This window comes from Armigeres subalbatus, chromosome 3 (assembly GCF_024139115.2).
Source record: "Armigeres subalbatus isolate Guangzhou_Male chromosome 3, GZ_Asu_2, whole genome shotgun sequence".
Classification (NCBI taxonomy): Eukaryota; Metazoa; Arthropoda; class Insecta; order Diptera; family Culicidae; genus Armigeres; species Armigeres subalbatus.
In genome coordinates this window covers 145562928-145590830 of record NC_085141.1, presented here as the reverse complement: position 1 = coordinate 145590830, position 27903 = coordinate 145562928, and the positions used below count along the sequence as shown (strand labels likewise).

Genomic DNA, 27903 nt, shown 5'->3' with positions numbered 1-27903 from the left:
CGTTTTCGGGGGCACGTCACTCGATACGGAGGCGGCGCACAACTGTCTTTTTTGTTGATTTAGCTTCACTGTGTCACAGCATGCGTGAAAAAATAATAATGACAGCTGTGCGTTGCTTCCGTATCGAGTGGTGTGCCCCGAAAACGCGAACACTTTGTAATTTTCAAAGGTAAACAACAATCTCCTTAGGCATTTTCGATTTTTTCTATAATTCCTTCCAAGATTTATTGCAGAAATTTAAGAATGTCGATCTAATTTGGAATTTCCGTTAAAAAATTCCTTTACGATTTTTTTTAATTCCCTGAAGAATTCTCTTGGAAATACCATTTGCAATAACTACGGAAATTGTCTCAGAAATACAACTTCCTTCGGAAAATCATTTAGGAATTCTTTCGAAAATTCTTTCAGGAATTCCTTATGAAATTTATTTACAAATAACTTAAGGTTTTTTTTGCGGAAATCCGAAATTTATTCAGAAATTCTTTTGGGAATTATTCAAGTATCACTGCAAGAGTTCCTTCGGAAATTCAGGAATAATTGCAGGAATTTCAGACGGAATTTTGTATGGTTTTAGTGAAAGCAGAAGGAAATGCCGATAGAATTTCCGGATGAATTTACAAAGGCCTATTCAGGAAGTTTTTTGAAGAAATCCCTGGAGAAATTTCAAAAGGGAATAGATAGAAATGGATCCTGGATAGAAATCCTGGAGTGGAACAAATTAAATGGAGTCTTCGAAAAAAAATCCTGACGAATTCAGAATGAATTCTCGAACATATTTCCAAAGGAAAACCTGAAAGATTTTCCGAAAGATTTTGCAAAGAATTTTCGGAAGGAATTACGAAGGAATTTCCAATAGAATTTAAGGAGAAATACCTATATAGTAGAATTTCCAAAGAAATTCGAAGATCTATCCAAAAACAATCGGACATTACTATAAAACATTTCAAGAAGAATTTGCAACAATTTTGACGTAAATATTTAAATTCCAGGGAAAATATTCGATTTGATAGGTCACGTGCTCCAGCTGAACGCCGTCAATGATCGGTGAAGAGAAAATGAAGAGATTTTGCTCAATATTTTCATTGCAGCTAGATATTGAATAACTAACAATGTAATGGGACCAGACGTCCCGCGTTTGCATTTTCAACTTCATTTTTAAAAGTTATACCTACCAATTTATACGGCCTCATAAATATTTTTTAAAATATTTTGTTCGGCCAAAATCTAAGCGGAATGCATTTTTCTCGTGCAAATTTCCAAGTCAGTTGGGCGTCTTGCGTTTCGCAGGACGCTTGCTGGCCACATTATAATAATGAATTGTAATGGTAACATTCGTTCAGAAATGTCTTACAAACGATTACATATCTTTTCATTTGACTATCTTACCCACACTATAATCGTCTCCTTAGGACAGAGAATATGCGTTAAAAAATTGTTTGAAATCAGTCAATGAGCTCAGAAGTAGAACTGAGTTAGCCGATAACTAAACACTTACCACCCCCACAAGCCATCCCCATTTTCCAATAATCCTTCCACCCTTCCTTATCGTCGTCTCCTTAAGGTAAAGCATGTGTGTTCCAAATTTGGTTGAAATCGGTCAATGGGCTAAGAAATTATGCAGGCACATAAGGCTTGCTGAAATTTTACTCTTGCACGCGCACATGGAGGATAGGATTTGTTTTCATACGGAAACGCTTCCGAAGCGTTTCGCTGTGAAAACAAATCCTATCCTTCTATAAACATGTGACAAGCAAATGATTTGTTTGCACTACCACCTCAGAGTGAAGTGAAAAAATTGCTTTTTGAGATAATAATGCTTATACAAATCGTCTGTATGTCGCCATTAAGAAATTCAAATTGACTAAAAGATTCCCTCTCTTGTGACATTCGCCATTTTACAAAATTGAGCATATATTACAGTTTTACATTCACTGGTATAAACTGCAATACATTTATAGCTAAAAGATTATAACTGAAGTACTGTGCGCTAATCGAAGACACAAACCAAATGACCCTCTGGTAACACTAGCGTCATCCGAGCGTTACACTACTATAGAAAACGAATCGCAATGTAAACAATAACAAACGTGTATAGATACCGAACATATAGCAGTGATGTACATATTTTCTGTCGATTATCAAAGCTAAAAGATTTAATTTTAAACAGCGATCATGACCGATTTGTTCTCCGAAGGGGCCTTTTGGGATGATCTGGCCAACATTCCTGCCGATCCGCCCAAAATGCGCGACAAATGCAGCAACTGTCAGTAAGTCGCACGTGTCTTCCGAAAATTCAAACATGCATCGTAATTTTTAGTTACCTCTGTTCGATAGACGGCCCGTACCGGTCTGCTGGTGTTCGGCGCTTCCACCGCAGCCACTCATGCCTAAAAGCCGAGTGATATTGCTGCAGCACCCGGCAGAGGAAAAGCGAGCCCTGCGAACAGCACCCATGCTCTCGGTTGGATTGGCACCCGGAAAGTGTCTTATTTATAAAGGTGAGTGTGTATATTATTTTTATGATGACAGCGTAGGTTTTAGTACATATTTTTCATTGCGTTGAGAAAACGAACAGATAGGGGTTCTATAATCATGCTGAACGTATTTATGAGCCGATTCAATCAGCAATGCCAGTTCCAAGAATACTATCAAGCTGTGACTTCTTCTTCTTCTTATTGGCATTTCATCCCCACACTGGGACAGAGCCGCCTCGCAGCTTAGTGTTCATTAAGCACTTCCACAGTTATTAACTGCGAGGTTTCTAAGTCAGGTTACCATTTTTGCATTCGTATATCATGAGGCTAGCACGATGATACTTTTATGCCCAGGGAAGTCGAGACAACTTCCAATCCGAAAATTGTCTAGACCGGCACCGGGAATCGAACCCAGCCACCCTCAGCATGGTCTTGCTTTGAAGCCGCGCGTCTTACCGCACGGCTAAGGAGGGCCCCATAATCAAGCTGTGACACTCAAGCTTATTTGAAAATGTTGTTGACAATCGCATCTGGTGCGCTGTATAGCGCATTTGGTTGCGAACAATTCGAATAAAATCGGTTTTCGCGAGTTCGAAAATCAATTTTCAACTGGAATAATAATAATAAAAAACAACTGAACGGTTGAGTATGCAGAGCAAGATTCATGTCAAGATAGTGGATTACTTCATACACGGTTAGAAAAATGTGCCTTATATTAGGTGCTTTTCACTCAAATCGAAGATTCAAAATTTAGTAGGGGTGATCGGGGCAATATGGGCCACCTAAGGAAATCGTTCCGAAAAGCGCTGAAAAGCTCAAAAAAACATCGTTCAAGTGTAGTTGACTTATACTAGAGAATGTTACCTTTCATATTACGTCGATGAATGACGAAAAATGCGTTTGGAAATTGTTGGAATGCACTTTTGAAAATGTATTGATTTCAATGTGTGTTCCCGACTATACGGGGCAATATGAGCCACCATTTGGGGCAGTATGGGCCACCCTTCCAAAACCTTTATTTAGGCGAAAAAAGTATCGTAATGTGGAAGAATATGATATTCCTACAACAGTTGTGAGTATTCCATACCAAATAAAATGAACAACAGCGGACTGAACTGATTTGCCACTCTTCACCGTTTGAACAGTCACATTTCAATTGGTCAATGGTCATTTTTTCTGTTTCTATCGTATTAATGCGCTGTTGTATTTTTTCCGTAATGAATCTTTCATATATGATAATATTCTTGTATTTGACTACTGAAATTTGAACTTTTTCGCATTTTAAGGCCAGATATCTTGTTTTATGCAGGTATGCCCATATTGCCCCATAGAGACTGGTTTTGGGAAAAAAAAGTTTTATGATAAATTCAGATTTGTATCAATTTAAACATGTGTGCACAATATTCAATTTTAATATATCTTTTGATTGTGGTGTATTTTTGACCTGTATTTTAATCAGTTTTGTGTCAAAACCTTATTTATAAACTTGAAATCTTATAATAATTTTGCCTATGCAGCGAAAATTTACATTTTCAAGTGTATTTTCATGTTTGAATTGAATTTTAATGCGGTTTTCACGTTGATGCATATGTGGAGCATCCTCTTAAAGATCATATAACTTTTACATGATAAAACTTGTCAATAAGCTCAAAATGAGGGTGGCTCATATTGCCCCGTATGTTCATATTGCCCCTACTGCCCCTACCTAGCTCTTTTTTCTCGTGACCAGAGACCTAATGCAATGGCTTGCTATATTGACTTAATGCAATCTAAGCATGGGCCTCAGCTTAATGCAATCTGTACATGGAATTCATGCAAGATTGTCATAAAATCATGCATTCTCTGGTTGGGTGTTTTAATGTGTTAGTTTCTTAGCAAAAAATGTTAGTTTAAGATGAATAAATGTAGTGTTGTAAAGTGTTTTTATTAGATTAATAATTGTAGTTTTGTTGTAAACTGTGTTTATGTAAACTTGAGTGTGTTCATTAAGTGGCAAGAAAAAGGAAAACAGTACCTGAAATTCTAAGCAATAGTGCCCGGTGAAGAAAGGAAGATTCCACCGATGGAAGAATTTGCTTTGTATTTTGATTTCCACATTTCAGCATCCAGATTTCGCTGTCGCTTGCTGAACCGTATGTAATGTTTTTAATGTTTGACCACCACTAGATTTAAGGATTTCATGTAGACGGTATAGTCCGATGAATAAATTACAAAATACAAATATAAAACACTTGAGAAATGAGGCATTCGGTTTGATAGCATATATCAACCACAGCTGTTGCTCACACGAAGTACCGTGTTGCTCCGTAGCATAATTACCTCCTACGATATAATGATATAGTTTGTACTATGTTTAAAATAAATGTGAAAATTCATAGAAAATTAGTAATCGAAAAAATATTTATATTTTTTTTCGAAACTACCCCTTTGCCACGAAAATTATTTTAAGCTTTTAGTGGAATGTATTTACTTGTCATAAGACGAGTTTGTACAATTCCATTTAATTCCACTACTTTATTGTACCTTCGACAGATACGTATTTCGAGCTCAACAGTAAGGCCGTCTTCAGTGTCACGTACTTGACTCGACTTACCCCCTTGCGTTTGACCCTTTCAATGCAATGTATGATGTAAAATATTTGGAATTTAATTTCTCTATCTAAAATTTATTCTAACAGGCAAAAAATTTCCCAAGTTTGACTCAGAACTGGAAGACATTCTCTCCGCCAAGAACTCAATCCTGCTGTACCCAAGTGCCACATCGATTCCCATCGAGCAACTGGACCTGTCCGGAGGTCCTTTCAACCTGATCCTCATCGACGGAACGTGGCCCCAGGCGAAGGCTATCTACGCCAGCTCGCCCATTCTGCACGACATGCGGCAGGTCAAGCTCGTCACCTCCGGCAACAGTAGCTACGTCATCCGAACGCAGCCAACCGACGGATGCCTCAGCACCCTGGAAACTGCCATCGAAGCGCTTAGCATTCTCGAGCGCGACGACTCCTACCGACAGCAGCTGCTTCAACCGCTTCACGCTCTGTGCCAGTTCCAGCTGGACAAAGGGGCCGTCACCCACCAGTCCAAGGAATTCCTCATCAAACACAACCAGTATCCGAAGCTGATTGGCAAACGGTTGAACAAGCTGCTGAGGAATGCGGATGCCTTCAAGGACCACCATCGGGAGGAATCGGAAGAGAGACCATGATCTCGTGGTTTTGTGTTTTTCGTCAGTTTTTATTGATAATTACCTCTTTTATATTTGAGTAATTCACATAACATAAAATATAGAGAGAATAATGTTTCCTTGTTTATATCGATATATACATTCATGCTATGCTTTTCCTTTTACTGTAAATAAATCTATTACTGAAAAATAAAACTGGCGGGCTTTATTCACTTGCTATTCTCTCCAATCAACAACGGTTTTGTGTTTTTGATTTCTGGTTTGTCCTTCCGGGAATTAAAAATTACATAAGCACTCAGTAAAGACACTTCTACAGACAAGACAACAAGGATTAACAAGTGTTGGATTATAGCTTTTCGTGAATTTCGACTAATAGCATTTACCATTTTCGGGTGCTTGGTGCAAAGTTTGGAAATTTGGGATACAGGCCGATCGGAACAGAAAAGCAGTTGTGCAAAGCGTTCGATAAATGATTCTTATTCTACCACAGTTAGCTGTCTGTTTTTGCTGTTTTGTCTTTTTTTTTTATTTTCTATGTATATATGCTTAAAAAGATACATCTTTTCTACGGAGGAGTACGTACATGCAAAAGTGTTTCGTAATTTGTTATTCTGTTTATTCTCTTTTAGATAGGCTGACGTTGTTCTGGTCTATCGTGAGTTCAGCTGGAATTGTATATATTCATCTTATTTGTTGCATATTTTATTTTGTTTGCATTTTAAATTCTTTACATTTTGAGTATATGAGATGTTTCTGTTTGATGGCATTCGTTCCTCGCTCATTAATTCATTATCATTTCAATCATTTCTGAAATCCTTCCGTACTACAGATTGTTTTTAAATAATTAAAATTAAAAATAGCATAAAGTAAAAATAAGTTCAGCAGAATTTTCATAATTTTTCTGTTTCTACTTTCATTTCGTTCTTTTATATTTTGAATACGTAGCCACACAAAAATAATTGTGTGTGTTTGAATCAAAATTTTGATAGATCGTTCGACACAACCGTGTTTCTTACATCACTGTGGTAGTAATATGTTGTCAAGTCTTCTTCTTCTTCAATGGCTCTACTACCCCTTTGCGTTTGACCCTCTCAATTAGTATGATCCAAAATATTAGGAATTTAATTTCTCGATGTTAATTTCATACTAACAGGCAAAAAATTTCCCAAGTTCGACTCAGAACTGGAAAACATTATCTCCGCCAAGAACTCAATTCTGCTGTACCCAAGTGCCACATCGATGCTCATCGAGCAACTGAGTAGCCATCTAGGACCGAGTAATTGCGATGTGATGTAACTGTACCTGTTCTGGAAAATAGTTTGATAAAGCTGTACGTGGATCGCGAGATCACAACGGGTGTCCTCATTCGTGCCAATTGGCCCGATATTGTGGTCTACGACAATAGTAGACCATAATGTCCAATCAACATTCTCCAACAAGATAACGAAGTACGCCTTGGCGGAGGAGTTGATGTAGATGTGGCACCTGTATGACGGTTGTTATTTCAGCAACTGGAAACGTCCCAAAATATCTTCTGAGATCCTCAGGAGAGCTGGAACTATCTCATAACCTTCATAGCATCCAAAAACAGTGGTTTTTGAAACTTGCAGCATTGTTAGAAGATTCCTGAACCACGTAGGGTAGGCGAAAATACCCAACACGTTTGCTGAGGAAGTGCCAAAACTCTATAATAATTTTAAATTGACTGTCTGACAAGTTTACCGCAAAGCCCCTGGGGTTGACCAACTACCAGGAGAGCTATTTAAACACGGTGGTGAGGCACTGGCTAGAGCGCTGCACTGGGTCATTACCAAGGTTTGGGAGGAGGAAGTTTTGCCGCAGGAGTGGATGGAAGGTGCCGTGTGTCCCATCTACAAAAAGGGCGATAAGCTGGATTGTAGCAACTACCGCGCGTTCACATTGCTGAACGCCACCTACAAGGTACTCTCCCAAATGTTATGCCGTCGACTAACACCAATTGCAAGGGAGTTCGTGAGGCAGTACAAGGCGGGCTTTTTGGGCGAACGCTCCACCACAGACCAGGTGTTCGCCATTCGCCAAGTATGTACTGCAGAAATGCCGCGAATACAACGTGCCCACACATCATCTTTTCATCGACTTCAAAGCCGCATATGATACAATCGATCGGGACCAGCTATGGCAGCTAATGCACGAACACGGTTTTCCGGATAAACTGACACTGGATAAACTGGTTGATCAAAGCGACGATGGATCGGGTGATGTGCATAGTTCGAGTTTCAGGGGCATTCTCGAGTCCCTTCGAAGCCCGCAGAGGGCTACGACCAGGTGATGGTCTTTCGTGTCTGCTATTCAACATCGCTTTGGAAGGGATAATACGAAGAGCAAGGATTAACACGAGTGGTACAATTTTCAATAAGTCCGTCCAGCTATTTGGCTTCGCCGATAGATATTATGGCACGCAACTTTGAGAAGATGGAGGAAGCCTACATCAGACTGAAAAGGGAAGCCAAGCGGATCGGACCAGTCATCAACACGTCGAAGACGAAGTACATGATAGGACGAGGTTCAAGAGAAGACAATGTGAGCCACCCACCGCGAGTTTCCATCGGTGGTGACGAAATCGAGGTGGTAGAAGAATTTGTGTACTTGGGCTCACTGGTGACTGCCAAAAATTATACCAGCAGAGAAATTCGGAGACGCATAGTGGCTGGAAATCTCACGTACTTTGGACTCCGCAAGACGCTCCGATCGAATAGAGTTCACCGCCGTACCAAACTGACAATCTACAAAACGCTCATTAGACCGGTAGTCCTCTACGGACACGAGACCTGGACGATGCTCGTGGAGGACCAACGCGCACTTGGAGTTTTCGAAAGGAAAGTGCTGCGTACAAAACTCATAAGGTATATGAAAAATGTTTCTGAAAACTCATAGGATATAGGCTCTCCAAAAAAGTGTCTAAAACTTGTTTGAGTTTAAATTAAGTGTATACATCTAGCTTCCTATGAGACTTTGAAGACTATTGGAGGCTTACAAGCCTCTTGAACAGAGGCTGCCGAACCCTTGAAAGCAGGCTTACGAGTCTATGGAAAAGAGATTTCCGAATGAGGCTTCCGAGCCTCTTGAAAGGAGGCTTCCGAGCCTCTTGAAAGGAGGCTTCCGAGCCTCTTGAAAGGAGGCTTCCGAGCCTCTTGAAAGGAGGCTTCCGAGCCTCTTTAAAGGAGGCTTTCGAGCTTCTTGAAAGGAGGCTTCCGAGCCTCTTGAAAGGAGGCTTCCGAGCCTCTTGAAAGAAGGATTCCGAGCCACTTGAAAGGAGGCTTCCGAGCTTCTTGAAAGGAGGCTTTCGAGTCACTTGAAGGGTGCTTCCGAGCCTTTTGAAAAAAGGCTTATGAGCTTATTAAAAGGAGGCTTCCGAGCCTCTTGGAGCAAAGATTCCGAGCCTCTTGGAAGGAGGCTTCCCAGCCTTTTGAAAAGAGACTTTCGAGCCTCTTGGAAGGAGGCTTCCCAGCCTTTTGGAAGGATGCTTTCGAGCCTTTGAAAAGAGACTACCGAGCCTCTTGAAAGCAAGCTTTCGAGCATCTTGAAATGAGGTTTCCAATACGCTTAAAGGAAGGTTTTCAAGCCTCTCGTCGCTAAGCTTCTGAGCTTTTCGGAAAAAGCCTTTTTGCCTCTAAAACCTTTAGAATAATATAGATTCCAGATTTTAGTAACCGACGTTTTGTCTGTTTGATCTGTTTCCCACAGCCCGTCATATACTGTTATGGCTGTGGAGGAAAGACTCACATTTAAAAAAATTAAAATACGCGGGTATCAAAACTTTGTCAAAAAGTTCTTATTTCAAATTGTAATACATCCGCCATTACCGCCCTTTTTCACAGTGAAGGTACCCCCAGTGAGAACCACTGGTATAGAATAAATTTTGAATTAATGAAATCCTTAAGTCATATTTATTGCATATCTCTGAATTAAGTTGCATATTGATCAAAACTGGAATTGGATGCTTTATGGTGTTAAGCTTTTTCAGTTTTGACGTGCGTTATTTGGTTTTCGTGTTGGCTACGCTAAAAATGACTTTGTAGCATGGGCCTGGTTCATTACTCTCCGGATATGCAAACCTGATGGAGGGTCTATTGTCCATATTAGGAGCGGCTCACAACATCGTACTTATGTTTTCAACAGATACCAAGAAAGGAAAATGTAGAGCAAGCGTATCAGTTGAAAGACTTTAATAGGAAAGTCTGATCTTGGAAAGTGAGAACTTTGAATGAACCAGCACGTATTGAGACCCTGGCTCGTGAGCTGAACAAGGTTGGCTTGAGCATGGCAGCAATTAAGGAAATACAGTGCCCCAAAACCGGAGAACGTGAATTCCGAGTGATGGATTCCTTTCTAAACACTGCATTCAAATACCACATCTACAGTGGAGAAAATAAGAATAACATTCTCACTGGTTTTCATGCAAAATGATCATGTTTGAGGAGCAACATCTTGATTCCTAGTGATTAGATTGATCTCATTTTTTTATCCTCCAACCTAAAATGACCTGTGTTTAAACCCAATGTATGTTATTTGTATGCGATTTGGTTGCTTATGACCTTTCATAGCGTGGAATACTTATAACGTACACCCCTTTTTATGAAGCTCAATGCTATAGCATAGCCACTATAGTGGCTGGTACCTCATGCGATAGAGAACGGCACAGTGTAGCAAGATCAGAAGAGGAACAAATCCACGGCAGAAACAAAAGGCAGCACATAGTGAGTGTAATGGCCGAAGCACAGGATAGCATGGATAGAATCGATATGTGGAGGTTTTATACGACTGTTTATGGTGCGCAGCATAAGACTGCGCCAGTGCCTACATATGTGCAATTTGCTGACAGATAAGCCTATGGTGCAAGCCAGGTGAATTGAACCCTCCGAAGAATCGTTGAACGGTGAAACGAAGGTGTGATAAAGAGCAGGATGGACATAGTAGATGGCGATCAAGCTATGGAGCTACCAACGCTGGACGAGGTTAAGAAGACACTGAATGAGCTGAAAAACAGTTAAGCAGCTGGGAAGGGCGAGATCCCGGTTGAGCTTCTCAAATTTGGAAGTGATCAGCTGCATCAATCGATCCACTACATTATTCAATAAATATGGGAGGATTAAGAACTGTCATATGGCCTCATATGCCCCTGGCGTACAGAGGAACGGCTCTATCATGGTCACATATGCTCCTTTGCGAATGACATCGACCTCATTGGAAACGATCGCAGGGCAGTGGTGGAGGCTTTCGTCCCACTGAAGAGAATAGGCTTAACCATTAACTACACTACCAAGACAAAATCCATGGTTGCAGGAAGATATAGAGAGGTAAACGTAATGGTGTTGTTGCTGCGGTTGTTCTTGATGTATTTGAAGTTGTTGAATAATTTGTTTACCTTGGAGCGTTTGTAACATGACAATAACGTTTCTAGTGAATTGAAGAAACATGTTGCTGCTTCGAATAGGGCTTTGAACGGTTTATATAAACAGCTTAGGTCCAGCAACATGCAGGCAGATGGAAACGAAATTTGCTCTGCATAAAGTTCTGATTCTACCAGTGGCCCTTTACGGATATGAAGCGTGGACGTTAATTTCCTAATCTTTCTTTTTTTTTCGAAAGCTATTTAAGCGCAAAATTTATTTTAGCTTCTCGAAAAGACTGAAAGAGCTGAAAACTGGCGTTAACTTATTTGAAGACGACGACGACTCAGCAGAAACACTACTTGGTGCCCATGGCACTAACAGGAAGTAGAAGCTAATACCAAAACTCTGTACATAAAGTGAAGAATAAATTCAAGTAGTTAGTTGTTTAAAGTCAAACAGGATAGTCGAAGTTACTCCATATCACTGCTCCCAAAAACGGTAGCTGCATCATGCATTTTAGTGCTACGATTTCCAATAACTATAATCATTTGAAACGAGCGACCGACATCGGTTTATTAGGAATAAAGACTGTTATAAATCAATTTAAATAAAGGGGATAACAATCTTCGGATCAACGTAAGATAAAGTATGTATCCTGTAATCCATTACACATACAAAACCACAATAAACCATCGCTGTTACCAGGATAGTCTGCTTCTCCATTGACACGAAAATGTCTAGGTTTCATTCATTCGATTCAGTTTTTTCAGTGGTTCGTTTATCGTTTTTCCGTGTTTTTCATTTTCATTTCTGCATTAATCTGACATTTCTATTTTTGTATACCATCTTTACATATTCTATGTAAGCTTGATTTGTGGTGCTGCGTTTCGCGCGTATCTAATCAAGTGCTTCTTATATTTTTGTTTTCACTATGTTTTATAAATTGTTCTGTCTATGTAATAATGTCCTTTGGTATCTTAATGGTAATAGATATTACACACATCTATGTCAGCACTTCTCGAACTTATCTGAAATGTTTTCTTTTCATTTCTGTCTTTATATGCTAGCATTTACTGTTTCGATTCTTATGAGCTGGCACATTCAAGTAATTTTCCTCTTTATCGTTTCATTAGTTCAAAAATGTACTTTTCAGCTTTGAGAGGCAACACGCGTGAAAAGTGGTGGTGTTCATTTGCATCTAATATTACTCTCTATTGAAGCATTTACTATAATTACGTGGAATGTATTCTTTTTAACACATTGTTAATTTTTTTTCTCTCATTCTGAACTATAGTATGTTCATCATTGTATCTTCTGTATTATGAATACTTATCCAATGACTTTGAGTCTCTCGTTACATTATAATTCTGTGGTTAAATTTTTATATAGTGGTATAGAAACTATTTCCACTTCATGTTGCCAATATACAAATCTCTATGATTTATTCAAGTCATCACTTTTCTTATCAGTTAGTAACAAACTATAAAGGCTAATCATTTTTTCCCAGTAGCACAATAACAGTCAGATTTTCCAAATTTGTATTTCTAACTCAGTGTTGAAGCAACATCAGTTCATTCCTATGGAATAAAGTGAAGAATTGAGTGACAAACTAAAGCTAACTAACCTATGCCGAATTATTTTTATATCCCACCGTTCAGTGGGAGTTTGTACAACTTCAACTGAAACTTTGCGTACCCCGCTTACTCTCTCAGCTTGTGCCAGTCCGCAATCTGCCTGCGAGGAGAATTGCACACCTCCTTCCAATGGTTCAGCGCTGATCCGGTACTTCTCGGTCCTCCCAGCTCCAGGCGACCGATAACCTCGTTCTTCGTAACACGGTCCCAATCCAGCAGCATCAGTTCCAGGGAAACGCCCTCCAGTGTAGCGCCAGCTCCTTCGGTCGATGGGATGTCAAACGCAAAACTTTCGTTGAACACCGGGCTCAATGTTCGTTTCTTGACGTGTGTCTTCTTCTTGGCGATTCTCTGCCCGTTGTACAGTAAATAGATTTTCACGTACGGATCAGCCAAGCCAGTCACATCCATCCGAGGAAGGTTGCGCGCTTTCAGAAGAACTACCGTCAGTCGAGCTGCAGCCGGTTGCCAGCACAGTGAAATCAACAATTCGCCACGTCCTTGAGCACGGATCTTTAAGCTGCGGGGTTGTATTTCTCGGCTTAGGGCCACTTGTTGGTTCTCGATCTGCTGCAAGTCGATTCCACTGAGTGGACAGACCACCTCTCCAATAACGTCATCCCGGCTGTATCGGTCGAAACTGAGGACAACAAAATGCAGCGACATCCCGGCCAGTTCACTCAGGCTCAAACCGTAGAAGGTGAAATCCTCGTCATATACCGGATTGCGCGTGTTGCGAACCACTCTGTAATGAAGTAGAAAAGCGAGTCATTAAGTTCTGAGTCATAAATCAACAAAAAATGAAAACAGATTACATGAAAAAGAATATCAACCTCTGTCATAAATTCATCTCAATAAAATCCAATTAGACATCAACTGGTAAAATTTGCGGTTCAGTCAACAACAGTCGACTGCCGGTTTTATTCTCGAAAAGCTATTTCAGCAAACCAACCCACACAACGCAACATAGTCCCATGATGGCTTCTACACGGTGTGAATGGAATATTCTGATAAATGATGAGGGACATCTATCCACCCTTGACTTACTTCAGAGCCGGCATGGGCATTGCGAAAAAACTGTCTCAGTTTGACCAACTTCCATAGCATTTAGCTCACTGCAGTTGGCGATTTGTCCAGACAGAAAAGTACATCATAATATTTGTGGGCGATATGCTGTATTCCATTGCATGCGGCACTGGTGTCGAGGGTTGGGAAAGGTATGTACCTATATGGTTTTCAGGTGGAGCTAAAGTTATTTTTAGAATCTCCCTAATGGATAATCCTACGCTAGAAATGCTTGAACGAGGCTCTTACAAGTCAACAAAGAGAAATCAAACACAATTCATATCATCGATTACGGAATAAAAATCAAACATTCCTCTCGAGAACGCTTTGTCGTACGTCAAAAGAAATAAAATGGCACAGGTTTGTGATCTCTAGGCACAACATTTATATACGAAGTCTGATGACTGTGGAAGACATGAAGCGCACCAATGCAGAACCAAATCGCCGAAAACCAACCGACATCTTGGTTCTAAGATTAAAATTTAAATCACACACTCCGGTACACTTGGCACTAAATAAACGATGAAACCGATGCCTACTACTCAGTTGTATTCGAATATGCTATATATTGACATGTTTGTATTCATAAAGACATTTGACCTCGTAGGCTAAATGACTTTGTGGCGTGAAAAATGTCCTCTAAATTTGTTGTCACCGTGCTTTGCAAGAACTGGTGCTATCATAGGGAAGACATTTTAACCGGAAGAGCATGAATAACGTAACAAGGTTACCTGGAAGGAGAATATCAACTCTAGCTCTAGTCGACCGGATCGGTAAGAAAACAAGAAAGATTATATGAGCCGTTCATGGATTTTGTCAAGATCTTTCCGACTTCTTCTTCTCTTGTTGGCATTACATCCCCCACTGGGACATTGCTGCCTCGCTGCTTAGTGCTCATTCAGCATTTCCACAATTATTTACTGCTAGCTTTCTAAGCCAAGTTATCATTTTTGCATTCGTATATCATGAGGCTAACACGATGATACTTTTATGCCCAGGGAATTCGAGACAATTTTCATACCGAAAATTGCCTAGACCGGCACCGGGAATCGAACCCAGCCACCCTCAGCATGGTCTTGCTTTATAGCCGCGCATCTTACCGCTAGGCTAAGAAGGGCAAATATAACGACTATAACGACCAAATACATGATACACTAGCTCCACTTCAACAAATTGATTCAACGTGGTTTTAATGTGGGGTGATTTTTTGATATATCATTAGTACAATTAATGCACTTTTATGGAACGGACATTCATATCACTCACACACATATATTTGCGTTGCGGTATTGAAAGAAATAAACAAATTCAACGTCATTTACACCCTAGACATACGTTTAGCCGCAGTATACAAATTCCAGTGTTATTTTGTGAATTTTTGAAACTTTGTATCGTGGTTTAAATCACCCGCTTTTTTAACGAATGAATTATTGGCAGTGGTAGTGGCAGTGGCAGTGGCTACCTGCGCTTCCACATCCAGGCGCTATCGTATATGCGCAAATAGCCAGCATGAGTTAACCGCCAGGAATTTGTATGGCGAAAGACATCTAACGCGGGTTTTCTTAAAATTAGGAACTTTTCATGAAAACTATTTGGCACCGGTTATGTGGGAAGGTGTCCGCTACTACACCTACCAAATATTCTTTCGATGAAGGTGCTTAATTTTGAGAAATCGAACCTTAGATGCCTTTCGCCATACTCATTTCCGGAAGTTAACTGCTAGTGTGCCGCTCTTGCACTCTCAAAGCAGGCGATTCAATGAACATAAAATGGGGAATTCAAACATAAAGTGGGAGAAACTGAAGAGCAAGCTGAAATTGACTAAGTCCCATAAGGGAAGATCCATTAATTACGTAACGCAAAAATTGGCCATTTTCAACCCCCCCTCCCCCCTATGTCACACTTTTTGTATGAACCATTGAAAATTTTTGTATGGATTGTCACACTTCGTTCAACCCCCCCTCCCCCCTCCGAATTACGTAATTTGTGGATGTTCCCTAAAGAAAACCGTCTTGAATTCACGAGAAAATACATGGAATAGAAAGCCGAGTGACGAAACGTTGTGTTTTTCAGATGAACAAAAATTAATCTGGACGGACCGAACTGTTATATCTGTTACTTATTGGCATGATCTAAACCAAAAGGGGGTCGTCAGATCTTAACGAGACTTTGGGAGTGAATGATTGATGGTATGTGGAGCCTTTTCATACCACACCAACCTTCAATATATTTTATATCTACAAGAATGCATTTGGATCTGCTGGAGGATTTTTTGGTCGGCCACATGGGGAACGAGGCATCAGAAGACATCAATTTCCACCAGGACAACGCATCGAACCATGTTTCCAAGCAGTCTAAGACATTGTATGGCGAAACAAACCTTCCTCTGCTTGAAAGTCCGGCATGCAGTCTTGACTGCATTCCTATCGAGAATCTCTAAGGCAGCTTAGCCGGGCAAGCGTGCGCATGGCCACACTACACGTAAAAAAATAAGCTTATATGTTATGGCAAAAAACCATTCGAAAATACTTATACTCTTCATTATGCCACCTAATGAATGATCCCATATCAAAAAGCTAATAACATTCATAAGTTAATGAAAAGTATAAGTTTCTGAATGTATGTGACTAATGCGATGTATAAGTTTTTTCTTATACATGTCATTAGGCGCCTGCTTTGGCAAAAAAGTATTAGAAATATTAATAATAAACAACATTAAATTTTTTTACGTGTACAGAAGCTATCCAATTCAATGCCAAATCGGATTTTTGAAGTTATCCGAAATAAAAAAGGCCGTGAAAAAAACAATTTCGAAATTTGTTTCATAATAATGTTCCAGAAATTTCAATGGCGCGGCTAAACGAATATCCGGACTGTTTTTATTTGATTATACAGTCGCCTCCACATCTCGATATTGAAGGGACCATCGAGATAGGGAGAGATCGAGGAATGGAAGGAAAATTGAAATGGGTACTAGATCCAAAAAAGCTCGTTACTATGAAAAACGAAAACAAATGTCATTTCCTGTTGTTGATGTGTTTGTTATTGTCCGAAGATGGTCTAGTAGCCCAAAAATTTGAACATATCGACATAAGGAGAGTGATTCCTGAACAAAATGTGATCAGAACTTATCGAGATAGAGAGATATAGAGATAGGGAGGTTATCGAGATGTAGAAGGCCCTAATGTATTTAGATTGAAGGGACTAAGGAAACCATCGACATAGGGAGAGATATCGAGATATAGAACATCGAGATGTAGAGAGTCGACTGTATGAACAATATTTTGGGTGCGTCTTAACGAATGCCTAGTACTGTATTTGGCTCACTTTGCAACAATAACTAGTCACTTCGTTTTGCATGCTGGTCAATTGGAAATGACCTATATTAGTGAGTGACCCATGATTGTGGAGTCAGTGTATTTTGAATTTTATACAAATTCTTGCCATTTGACAAACGTTGTTCCATCTTGACTGTTGGTGGAAAACTATACCTAGATTCAGGGATGTCAATGTCCCCGGAGAATTCTCCGCGGTGCACATGTGCGCTTGCACCGCAGTGAATTCTCCGAATATCACCGCGGTGCTTCATGCTACACTCACCGGCTCGCACCGGCACTGGGGTGCCATAGCGGTGAGGCATAAACTTACTTACTTACTTATGGATCCTGTACACCTCCGGTGGTGCAAAGGGCCGACTTGAAAGATCTCCATCCTGAGCGATGCCCGGCTATCGCTTTAACCTGTTGCCAGGTTAGATTTCGGTCGACTTCTTTTATTTCTTTATTGAGGCTTCTCCGCCATGAGCCTCTGGGTCTGCCTCTGCTGCGATGTCCCACTGGGTTCCAGTCTAATGCTTGCTTACAGATTTCGTTTCCGCCCCTACGTAGAGTGTGGCCGACCCAGCCCAGTGAGGCATAAAACAGTAGCAAATTACAGTATGATTCCCGAGTATGCGTATCGCGACTAACTATTTTACAAACATGGAAAGCAATATGAAAATGTATCACATATGCTTGATGAGTAGAACTCGAAAATCGGTGTCCGACGCCATTTTAAAATCCAAGATGGCGAACCGAAATTCAAGATGGCGGCCATATGGACCAACTATTTTACCTGACACCATGCAACATGGGTGTCTATCGGTCGGGTTTGATGAGTAGAACTCGAAAAAAATGATGTCCGACGCCATTTTGAAATCCAATATGGCGGACCGAAATTCAATATGGCGGTCATATGTACCAATTATTTGACCTGAAACCATGCAATATGGGTGTCTATCAGTCAGGCTTGATAAGTAGAACTCGAGAATCGATGTCCGACGCCATTTTAAAATCCAAAATGGAGGACCGAAATTCAAAATGGTGGCCATATGGACCATGTAATATTGGTGTCAATCGATCGGGTTTATAAGTAGAATCCAAAAAAATGGTATGCAAATAAAGGTGTGTTCCGACATTATCAATATTTTTGCATATTTGCATATTTGCATAACAATATTTTGTCACTGCTCTGATCTATGACGTTCTATGCTGATTCAAATTTTAAGAAAATTACAGATTTTCTCGAGAAAACTCTAAAGATTCAGTGGAATTTCCGTGTAACTTCCCGGTAGAGCTCCAAAACACCACGTTGAGACTCCAAAGATTTTTTTCGTAAAAATACAATTGATTCTCTTGAAACTTCCATGCAATTTTACGTTATTTTACGTTTCGAAAAGCTATCTGAAAACTAAGTTCAACTATGGGTGGAAAATCTGAAGAATTTCCCGTTAAAATTCAAAGTTTTCTCGTTGAAATAGAATTTTTGGACGGTGAAGGTTCGTTTGGCAGAAAGCAATTTGGTCGAATGCTACAAGTCCGATAGTTGTTCGGCCAAATATGTCGTTTGACTGAACATTTCATTTGGTTGATGCTCATCTAGCCTAAAGTTATTTTGACAAAACAGTTGAACAGTTGCTTTAGCTAAAAAAACATCGGTCGGCCAAATTTCTCAATTGACCGAAAATGCCCTTTGTCAAACATTGTCGTTTGACAGATAGGACCATTTGGCGGGAATGTATATAAGGCTTAATTTGTCATTCGGGTGGCACGGCAATTGCTGGGTAAAGCATACCATTGGTACTTCACGTACCTGAAGGAATAAAATAATAAAATAGACCCCATCTCGCGGTCCTTAGCCTCTTACCCAGCTACTCCCTACCTCCCCATGGTGCTGGCCGGGATACGAACAACCTTAAGGAAGATCGGGTAACCAACCCCGGTGGGAACTATGGTCGTATGCTGACAGGGAAGGGGGGGTTTGCTCCTCTCCGGAGGTGCAAATCTTATTGAGCGTCTGTTCTCCATGTCAGGATCAGCTCACAACAGCGTCTGTTCTCCATGTTAGGGGCGGCTGATCATCGTCCGAGTGCCAGCGAGGGACTCTAAGTGAAACTGTGCACCATGGTCCACCGGAAATAAGGAGGAATGGTCCTCCGGAAATTTAGGGGGTTTGGTGTCAGGCCCTGCAAGCCAGCCTTTAAAAAATCTTTAGCAACGAACAATCAACAAGAGAGTACGGACCGGAACCATCGGCGAAGACCACTGCGACGAGAAGGGACTAGCGATTGGAAACTCGGTTCGTGGAACTGCAAATCTCTCAACTTCATCGGGAGCACACGCATACTCGCCGATGTGCTCGAGGACCGTGGATTCGGCATCGTAGCGCTGCAAGAGGTTTGTTGGAAGGGATCAATGGTGCGAACGTTTAGAGGTAATCATACCATCTACCAGAGCTGCGGCAACACACACGAGCTGGGAACAGCTTTCATAGTGATGGGCGATATGCAAAGGCGCGTGATCGGGTGGTGGCCGATCAATGAAAGAATGTGCAGGTTGAGGATCAAAGGCCGGTTCTTCAACTTCAGCATAATCAACGTCCATAGCCCACACTCCTGAAGCACTGATGATGATAAGGACGCATTCTACGCGCAGCTGGAACGTGAGTACGACAGCTGCCCAAGCCACGACGTCAAAATCATCATAGGAGATTTGAACGCTCAGGTTGGCCAAGAGGAGGAGTTTAGACCGACTATTGGAAAGTTCAGCGCTCACCGGCTGACGAACGAAAACGGCCTACGACTAATTGATTTCGCCGCCTCCAAGAATATGGCCATTCGCAGCACCTACTTCCAACACAGCCTCCCGTATCGGTACACCTGGAGATCACCACTGCAGACAGAATCACAAATCGACCACGTTCTGATTTATGGACGGCACTTCTCCGACATTATCGACGTCAGGACATATCGTGGCGCTAACATCGACTCTGACCACTATCTGGTGATGGTTAAACTCCGTCATCAACAATATTCGGTACCGACGACCGTTGCGGTACGACCTAGAGCGACTGAAGCAACCTGATGCCGCCACTGCATACGCGCAGCATCTCGAGGCAGCGTTGCCGGAAGAGGGTAAGCTCGATGGGGCCCCTCTTGAGGACTGCTGGAATACAGTCAAAGCAGCCATTAACGACGCAGCGGAGAACAACGTCGGGTATATGGGTCGAAGTCGACGGAACGATTGGTTCGACGAAGAGTGCAGACAGATTCTGGAGGAGAAGGACGCAGCGCGGGTGGTCGCGCTGCAGCAAGGTACCCGGCAGAACGTGGAATGTTTTAGACGGAAGCGAAGACAGCAGACCCGCCTTTTTCAGGAGAAGAAACGCCGCCTGGAAGAAGCGGAGTGCGAGGAGATGGAACAGCTGTGCCGTTCTCAAGATACACGCAAGTTCTATCAGAAGCTCAACGCATCCCGCAAAGGCTTCGTGCCGCGAGCCGAAATGTGCCGGGATAAGGATGGGAGCATCTTGACGGACGAACGTGTGGTGATCGAAAGGTGGAAGCAGCACTACGAGGAACATCTGAATGGCGCTGAGAGTACAGGCAGTGAAAGTCAAGGCAGCGGAGGAGATGACTACGTCAGTTCAGCGGACGATGGAAGCCAACCAGCCAACCAGCCAACCAGCCAACCTTGAAGGAAGTTAAGGATGCCATTCAACAGCTAAAGGCCAATAAAGCAGCTGGTAAGGATGGTATCAGAGCTGAGCTCATCAAGATGGGCCCGGAAAAGCTGGCCACTTGCCTGCACAAACTGATAGTCTGAATCTGGGAAACCGAACAGCTACCGGAGGAGTGGAAGGAAGCGGTTATATGCCCCATCTACAAGAAAGGCGACAAGCTGAAGTGTGAGAACTTTCGAGCGATCACCATCCTTAATGCCGCCTACAAAGTGATATCCCAGATCATCTTCCGTCGTCTGTCACCATTAGTGAACGAGTTCGTGGGAAGTTATCAAGCCGGCTTCGTTGACGGCCGCTCGACAACGCACCAGATCTTTACTGTACGGCAAATCATTCAAGAATGCCGTGAATACCAGGTCCCAACGCACCATCTGTTCGTTGATTTCAAGGCGGCATACGACAGTATAGACCGCGTAGAGCTATGGAAAATTATGGACGAGAACAGCTTCCCTGGGAAGCTTACCAGACTGATCAAAGCAACGGTGGATGGTGTGCAAAACTGTGTGAAGATTTCGGGCGAACACTCCAGTTCGTTCGAATCGCGCCGGGGACTAAGACAAGGTGATGGACTTTCGTGCCTGTTGTTCAACATTGTGCTAGAAGGTGTCATGCGGAGAGCCGGGTGTAACAGCCGGGGTGCGATTTCCAACAGATCCAGTCAATTTATTTGCTTCGCGGATGACATGGACATTGTCGGCCGAACATTTGCAAAGGTGGCAGAACTGTACACCCGCCTGAAACGTGAAGCAACAAAAGTTGGACTGGTGGTGAATGCGTCAAAGACAAAGTACATGCTTGTGGGCGGAACCGAGCGTGACAGGGCCCGTCGGGGAAGCAGTGTTACGATAGACGGGAATACCTTCGAGGTGGTCGAGGAATTCGTCTACCTCGGATCCTTGCTAACGGCTGACAACAACGTTAGTCGTGAAATACGAAGGCGCATCATCTGTGGAAGTCAGGCCTACTACGGGCTCCAGAAGAAACTGCGGTCGAAAAAGATTCGCCACCGCACCAAATGTGTTATGAACAAGACGCTTATAAGACCGGTAGTCCTCTACGGACATGAAACTTGGACAATGCTCGAGGAGGACTTGCAAGCACTCGGAGTATTCGAGAGACGGGTGCTTAGGACCATCTTTGGCGGTGTGCAAGAAGACGGTGTGTGGTGGCGAAGAATGAACCATGAGCTCGCCCAACTCTACGGCGAACCCAGTATCCAGAAGGTAGCTAAAGCCGGAAGGGTACGATGGGCAGGGCATGTTGCAAGAATGCCGGACAGCAACCCTGCAAAGATGGTGTTCGCTTCCGATCCGGCAGGTACGAGACGGCGTGGAGCGCAGCGAGCGAGATGGGCAGACCAGATGCAAAACGACTTGGCGAGCGTGGGGCGTATCCGAGGATGGAGAGATGCGGCCTCGAACCGTGCATTGTGGCGTCAAATTGTTGATTCAGTGTTATCTGTTTAGATGTTAACTAAATAAATGAATGAATGATCCAGTTATGTAGGAAGGTGTCCGCAACTACGCCTACCAAATATTTTTTCGATGAAGGTGCTTATTTTCGAGATATTAAACATTAGATGCCTTTTGCCATACTGATTTCCAAAAGTTGACTCTTAGTGTGCCGCTGTAAGCACGCTCAAAGCAGGCGATTCAATGACCGAAAATGCTCTTTGTCAAAAATTGTCGTTTGACAAATAGGACCATTTGGCGGGAATGGATATAAGGCTTAATTTGTCGTTCGGGTGGATTGGTCATATGGCCAAAAAAAGTAGTTTAGCCGAATCGGTAATTTATCAGAAAAGTATGTTTGGCAAAAATAGTTGGAAATGATAATACCATCTTCCAAACTTAGACGTACATGTTCATGATAGAATTAGAGGCGAAAGTATAGAATTGATAGTTCCGTTAGGATACGGCAGGCATGAAGAATGTTTCTATAGAAGTCGATTGAAAGCGAGCGGAGGGCAATATTTGTGATGGCACATATCGCACGACCTTCCTTCTGCCAAACTTCCGTATGAAGGGGGTGGGAAGAATATCAGTGTGGAAGCTGATATTTATATCTCCACTGGCAAAAGGAAAGTGGTTTGATTTGCTCATATGCCATCGCGTGCGGAAGGATTTTCTATCGACGAGTACTGTCTCTAAATTTTTAATATGACATCAGCATCTAGTCCAATAGGATTTTTATTGCACATATGAGCAAATCAAACCACCTTCCTTCTGCCAGTGAAGATATATCAGCTTCCACAGTGATATTCTTCCCTCCCCCTTCATACGGGAGTTTGGCAGAAGGAAGGACGTGTGATATGTGCCATCACAAATATTGCTCTCCGCTTGCTTTCAAATCGACTTCTATAAAAACATTCTTCATACCTGCCGTATCCTAAAGGAACTATCAATTCTATTCTTTTGCCTCTAATTCTATCATGAACATGTACGTCTAAGTTTGGAAGATGATATTAGCATTTCCATATAATTGTAAATCGTATAACTTCACGTAGAAGTAATGTACTCAAACCATTCATTAGAAAAAAATAGTTGTTTTGCAGAAAATACATTTTCAAGCCAATTTTTTTTGTCGAACGACCATTCCTTCCAAACAATATTTTTGAGAAAATTATTAAGTTTCTTTAGTGGAATGTGTTCACCTGTAATAATACCATTTTAGTACTTTTTTTTTATAATTCTACCACGTTGTAATCTTTAAGGATACGTATTTCGACCTCAATTGTTAAGCCATCTTCAGTGTCTCGTGACTCGACTCGAAGTTTAATGGAATAGTACTAAACTCGTCTTATAACAGGACCATTTTAGGACAAAAAATCTATTTGGCCAAACGACATTTTCATCCAAATGACCTGTCGGAGAAAACATTTTATTTTTTTGTACAAATTACCAGGTCAGCCGATGTCCCTTTCGCCTATTTGTTACTTTCAGCCAAATGACATGTTAGGTCAAACCATTTTCGACTTAATAACCGTTCTATACAAACGTTCAATTCGGTTAAAAGAAATTTGGCTAAATGGCTTTCGGCTTAACGTGTTATACAGTGGCATTCGAAAAAATGGCTTTTTGGCGAATGACATGGTCGAAAGACGGGAAGGGCCATTTGGCCGAATACATCATTGACCGAACAAACCAGCAGGCCAAATCCATTTCGCTGAAAATTTCATTGAGCTGAATATATGCCCGATCAAAAATGTCGTTCGGCCGAATTACATTTGGATTTCAAAATGGTGTCGAGCATCGAGTTTCGAGTTCTTTTCATCAAGCCAGATCGATAGACACCCATATTGCATGGTTTCAGGTCAAATGATTGGTATATATGACTACCATCTTGAATTTCAGTCCGCCAACTTCTATTTCAAAATGGCGTCAAACATCGATTTTCGAGTTCTACTCATCAAGCCTGATCGATAGACACCCATATTGCATGGTTTTCGGTCAAATATTTGGTCCATATGGCCACAAACTTGTATTTCGGTCCACCATCTCCGATCTCAAAATGGCGTCGGACACCGATTTTCGAGTTCTTCTCATCAAGACCGATCGATAGACACAAAAGATATTTTAGTTACTAGATAAAGATTGTCGCTTCGGTTCCCTTTGTTCTGCTGTCCGAAACATGTGTGGTACATACCTGTCAAATCGTATGGATTTTTCTTCTTTGACATTTAGCTCCCCTATCCTCGCCAGCAAAAGATGTTCCGGACAGCGACGACAGCGACAATCTTTATCTAGTAACTAAAATATCTTTTATAGACACCCATGTTGCATTAGAGTGATTCTAATTTTGACTTCTTTGCTTGCGTACCCCCCCCCCATGCTTAAACGATTGCATTTGTCTTTTTATTAATCCTCCTAAATTTTTAGTTTATTTGGATGAAAATTGAGTGAGCACGCGCGGTTTGAAGTTTGTATAAAAATCACTATGAAAACAGTAACTTTCATGGAAAACCGTTCCCCAACGCTTCCCTTTTAGCTCTAAAAACATATAAGAACATCGGCAACATAGGAAATTTTCCAAAGAAATAGGCCGTCTTTGTCGCTAAACGATTTGATGCTCGCAAGAAAAGATATTAAGCAAATACTGAATCGTGGGAAATTCGTGTTAACATTCAACGAATTGTTCGTTTTGACGTTGCAGGTGAGACCCATGTAAAGTCTGGGTAAAGCTTTTAGAAATTTCAGCTGGACATTGTATGGCATTTTCAAGGAAATTATTGGTATTTTCGCGGCTATCAAAGTTCGTTCGGGTCGACATGATGACGAACGTCTCCAGCATGCATGGCAATAAAAACATTCAGGATGTTCCTCTTGTTTCGATACCGCCTGAGTTGATATCCCTCAAAAACAAACCATCATTTTGTTTCGATGGCGAAACAATGAATCTGTGCAACTATTAGTCATCGTATTTTTTTTTTGTCATCGAAAAATTTGGAATAGCTTCTAAATAACTATGAACAAGTTGCCTTCTTTAAACTTCATCTTTCAAAAAAAAATATATTTGAGCTTAGGTCCGATTTCCGACTGTTCTCTCTCTGTGTAAAAATAACTCATCAAAAATTGATAGCTGGCGGTTATTCTAAAATGAGTAACATGGTAGTTACTCATAATATGTTCAATGTTGTTCCAGGAGAGGCCCGTTTTGTGTGAATGAAACACAAAATTGAGTTAATCATTTTAGGCATATACAGGTAAATTTATATCCACTGGCTATAAAAATCAGTTTTTTCTTTTAAGCGGTTGCGGCTATAAAGGCTATAATTGAGATATTGCTACGACAAATAATATAATTTGATATGTTTTCGAGTTTATTCGACAGATCTACATCCAATTTTGAACTAAATAATTTAAAGCTAAAGAAAGATGCAATAGTAAATTACCTTTATGTTTCTATAATATGCTTTACTTAGGGAACGTCCACAAATTACGTAACGCTTAGAGGGGGGAGGGGGGTTGGCGAAGTGTGAAGATCCATACAAAATTTTCAGAAGCTCCATACAAAAAGTGTGACATAGGGGGGAGGGGTTTTTGAAAAAGTCCAATTTTAGCGTTACGTAATTAATGGATCTTCCCTTAAAGGCAATTGGGTTGCCTTTGGTGCGTTTTCTTATTGTACGTGACGATTTTTACGTGGATAGGAATACTAATGACGAGGGCCCTCCTTATCCATTCGGTAAGTTGCGCGGCTACAAATCAAGACCATGCTGAGGGTGGCTGGTTTCGATTCCCGGTGCCTTCCTAGATAATTTTTGAATTTGAAATTGTCTCGACTTCCCTGGGCATAAAGGTATCATCGTGTTAGCCTCATGATATACGAATGCAGAAATTGTAACTTGGCTTAGAAACCTCGCAGTTAATAACTGTGGAAGTGCTTAACGAACACTAAGCTGCGAAGCGGTCTGTCCCAGTGGGGGATGCAGGGCCGGATTTATGGGGGGCCATGGCCCCGGGCCCCCACAAATCTTATGTACCAAAACCAACCTTTTTGTACATTTTGGGGCCCCCATAAGCTGTCGGCCCCGGGGCCCCCTTCCGGCTAAATCCGGCCCTGGGGGGATGTAATGCCAATGAAGAAGAACAAGGAATAGTAGTGACATTCTTTCCATTGAGATACAATAATAAAACATTTATTCACGTACATTCACGAACATTAAATATGTTCAGCAAGAAATAACTCACGAACAACATTCAAAGGCTATAAACGTGGCGAACGTTTTTCATTCGACATCAATAAAATTTTAAATTTGATTGACACCCATAACATTTTTGTCCAAGAGAAAAGAAAAAAAGGGAATGCAAGCACCTAAAATTGATAACTTTTAAATTCATCTAACTGAACAAACAATCTGCCGAAAAAAAGTTTTCATAAAAGTATTGAATTTCCTTCCATCACGTCGCCATCGTCGCATTTTCTAAATATAGATCCAACTTACAAACACTTTTGTCCAGCAATGGAAAACTTATCGCCCGAATTTTGGCACACTGCTCTTCCATGACACCGGCTTGTGTATATCAAGGCTCTTTTCGCTGTCTCATGAAGTGCCTATTTAGTGGCACCTTTCTTCACCGCACCGAGATTGAACCGAACATGGCTCCCTTCTCGCTCGAGTATATCGCCCCTGTATCCACCGGATAAAAAATTGAGGAGAATCTCCTTTGACAGGTTTGCTACGTGTTCTCGGTACCCATACCCAAACCCATCCACCATCGGAAAGTCGTGACAAGGATGTCTTCTTCTTCGCTTGTTTTTCTCTGGTATCTTCTCGTCCCCACAAGAGATAACAGCAAACATCTCAACTCGTAGGAAGTCACCTCCATTTATCAGAACGAGCGCATTCCGGCAGGAAACTATTTTTAGAGTTGCGATACAAGCTAACGAAACGGAAAATTGCCGGGTTCTTGTATAACGTGCCCGGATTAAGTTATCTTCAAAGCAAAACCGGCAGAAAAATGAGGAATTTAAGATTGAATTAATTACATTTCCCCCGCTTTCACGAAGCACAGAGATTATTTTTTGGTCATTAATTCTATATTGCTTACCTGGTTTTAACCTTGTGTTGTTTATCCGGAAGCAGTTGCAGCTTGACGTACGGATCGGTTGCGGATTGCTTCACATTTCCATTTCCGTTGCACAAAGGACCAGCGGGCAGAGCGGTCAAATCGGTTGTGGTAGACCCATGGTTTTTCCCCGGCAGTCCACGGCACCGGACTACGGACACTACCAACGCACTACGGTCGGCCAAATATCGGAGCTTAAAGACAATGGCACCCAGCTTGCCGTACTCCGTTTCGTTATCGTTGCCGTCCACATTATCGACGTCGGGCGATTTTGGTTCGAGTTGCACCTTCTTCGGTGTCAGTTCATTTTCCTCGCTGTATTTGGTGGTGGTCGTCGTTATGGGGGCTGTTGTGTTTGTTGGAATGCAACTCTGTTCGGTAGGTGACTGTGCCGGCAGGTGGCCTCCCGGTGGGGGCTTGATACCCGTTGGGGAGGGGGATTTCTTTAGATACTGTGGGGGTTGCCCGCTTGGGGAGCGAACGGCCCTCGGTGGTCTCGGAGGTTGGAATGGCAACGAAGAGACCTCGTGGCCGGCCTTCTTCT

At 41.7% G+C, this 27903-nt stretch overlaps 2 protein-coding genes across 3 annotated transcripts in view; one reads left to right on the top strand and one right to left on the bottom strand.

Moving 5' to 3' along the window:
• Window positions 1-2082: 2082 nt before the first annotated feature.
• Window positions 2083-5852, top strand: LOC134225270 (tRNA-uridine aminocarboxypropyltransferase 2). Its single transcript, XM_062705211.1, has 3 exons — window positions 2083-2267; window positions 2335-2498; window positions 5152-5852. Exons 1-3 carry the CDS (start codon window positions 2173-2175, stop codon window positions 5676-5678), a joined length of 786 nt encoding a protein of 261 aa, XP_062561195.1. The 5' UTR covers window positions 2083-2172; the 3' UTR covers window positions 5679-5852.
• Window positions 5853-6195: 343 nt separating this feature from the next.
• Window positions 6196-27903, bottom strand: part of LOC134225269 (synaptotagmin-4) — a 91066-nt gene continuing 69358 nt past the window's right edge. For both annotated transcript variants that reach the window (XM_062705209.1, XM_062705210.1), the window contains exons 2-3: window positions 27342-27903; window positions 6196-13411 (exon numbers count right to left, since the gene is read on the bottom strand). The exon at window positions 27342-27903 is cut by the window's right edge. In XM_062705209.1, coding sequence (XP_062561193.1) covers window positions 12733-13411; window positions 27342-27903 — 1241 coding nt within the window. In that variant the 3' untranslated portion in view covers window positions 6196-12732. The remainder of the gene's footprint in view (window positions 13412-27341) is intronic.

Bases quoted from the DNA above. Each gene is read 5' to 3' on its own strand.
- LOC134225270 (XM_062705211.1), top strand. From the start codon at position 2,173: ATGACCGATTTGTTCTCCGAAGGGGCCTTTTGGGATGATCTGGCCAAC. The intron at 2,268-2,334 runs GTAAGTCGCACG...TCTGTTCGATAG, and splicing joins GACAAATGCAGCAACTGTCA to ACGGCCCGTACCGGTCTGCT. The intron at 2,499-5,151 runs GTGAGTGTGTAT...TTATTCTAACAG, and splicing joins AAAGTGTCTTATTTATAAAG to GCAAAAAATTTCCCAAGTTT.